This window comes from Halyomorpha halys, unplaced genomic scaffold, assembly GCF_000696795.3.
Source record: "Halyomorpha halys isolate HHAL.00 unplaced genomic scaffold, Hhal_1.1 Scaffold751.1, whole genome shotgun sequence".
NCBI classification, from domain to species: domain Eukaryota; kingdom Metazoa; phylum Arthropoda; class Insecta; order Hemiptera; family Pentatomidae; genus Halyomorpha; species Halyomorpha halys.
In genome coordinates, this window is record NW_027110937.1 from 228,352 (window position 1) to 230,115 (window position 1,764).

At 33.8% G+C, this 1,764-nt stretch overlaps 1 protein-coding gene across 1 annotated transcript in view; it reads left to right on the top strand.

Moving 5' to 3' along the window:
* LOC106685878 (uncharacterized) overlaps nt 1-685 on the top strand; it is a 3,216-nt gene extending 2,531 nt beyond the window's left edge. The window contains exon 2 of the mRNA XM_014428858.3: nt 71-685. Coding sequence (XP_014284344.1) covers nt 71-613 — 543 coding nt within the window. The 3' untranslated portion in view covers nt 614-685. The remainder of the gene's footprint in view (nt 1-70) is intronic.
* Nucleotides 686-1,764: the final 1,079 nt, after the last annotated feature.

Sequence of the window (1,764 nt, forward strand, 5' to 3'; positions counted from 1 at the left end):
AAGACAAAAAAAAAAAAAAAAAAAAAAAAAAAAATTCGAACATTAAATATTTATTTAAATTTTATTTCAGGCTGCTGTCTTTCGAATACCACCTTCTAAAGCTTTAAAACGAAAACGAATCAATGCACAAAATCAATCAGTAGTCAAAAAAATAGCTAATACACCAGAAACTGGACGAACGGATAGTTGGGAAGCTTTCGGCTTGTCAGTCGGAGGAGACCTCCGAAATTTAGAGGCCAAGCAGCAAACGATCGCTCAAAAATTAATATCTGATGTAATTTTTTTTTCTAAAATGGGACAGCTTTCGGAAGATAGTGCCGTAGCCAAATCTTCTATTCGTTTATTGTCATCTTCACCTTCTGCATTAAGCATTATGTCTCCTACTCTTCAACCATATATCGACGATGGGCCACTATCTCCCAGCCATGATGGGCCTCCTACTGTATCACAACCACCTGTTTCTGATCCGTCTAAATATTCTTTACAGAAACATCGTGGAGCGGAAACGAAATATTCCTCTTCTGACCAAAAAATTTCAGCTATTAATCCATCTAATATGCCAACAATTCAGCAGCAACCAGAAGACGCACCTTTACCTCAAAATCTGCAATAAATTATTAAAGAATCGTAAGGCTAAAGACAATGGAGTTAATGAAATAAATAAATACTATACCAAGTCAACCAATTACTATACCATTATGTTTTATAGACAATATCACCAACAATCCTCTAATATATTTAATGAGATATTCAATAACATCCTGCCTCTTAGAAGAAATAGGAGTATAAGATAGGGTCATTAAATAAAAAAATAAATTAATGGTAAAATAAATCGTATGCTGAAAGAGTATGTAAGGAGAGCGAGATATAAAGCGAAAATGAGTGGGAGATAGAGAGGGAAAGGGGAAGAACGCATTAATCTTATACTGGCAACAGATATACAGTATATACGCGAGGAATACAGAATCGAGTAAGAAATAGGAGAATGTGATAGGCTTATTTCTGCAGCTTTTTTTCCTACTGACCCTCAAGTTTTAAGATTACTGAACAATTTATTCCAACATAATCAACTTTTAAATATCTTAAGAACACATCGACAAATATAAATTAAACCCTCCTAGCGTAAGAGTTTCTCGTTCTAATTATGGCAAGTATACATGTGAGCTTTACGGCTACATGCATATTTCAATTTCTTCAAACAAGACACAGAGACAAACTGGGATTCCATGCCAAAAACATATTTTTGTTGGTTTCCAATGTTGCTCCTAATCTTAAACGTTTTTCTACAACATTTACAGAATTGTGGTTCACTATATGTATGAGAGTTCTGGCATTCATATTTCGTGTGTGCTATCTAGGTTCTATTGTGCTTGAACTTTTTATTAGTCGTAGACTTTCTTGTCTTCCCTTAGTTGTAGACGAAGGGCCCTTCTAGTGCCTGGCACATAATTAATCTTTTAGACCGTGGACAAAAAAAGGAAAAGTGAAATGAAAAATAATTTTACAAATTTTAATTAGCAAAAAAGTAAAATATTTGACTATGCTATACATTTGTGTAACCTTATTCGAAATAGGTTTTTCTATTTTTATCGTATGTTTTAAATACCAGTGATGCGGCAAGAGGGATTTGCTGGGATCTTTTGAGCTCTGCTCTACCCCTCACACGTGGGGGATAGAGTGGATCCTCAGGTCGATTGTGTAAATATTGTATATATTATTTTATCATTATGTTATTTTATTTATTTATTTTTCATACAGATAGTT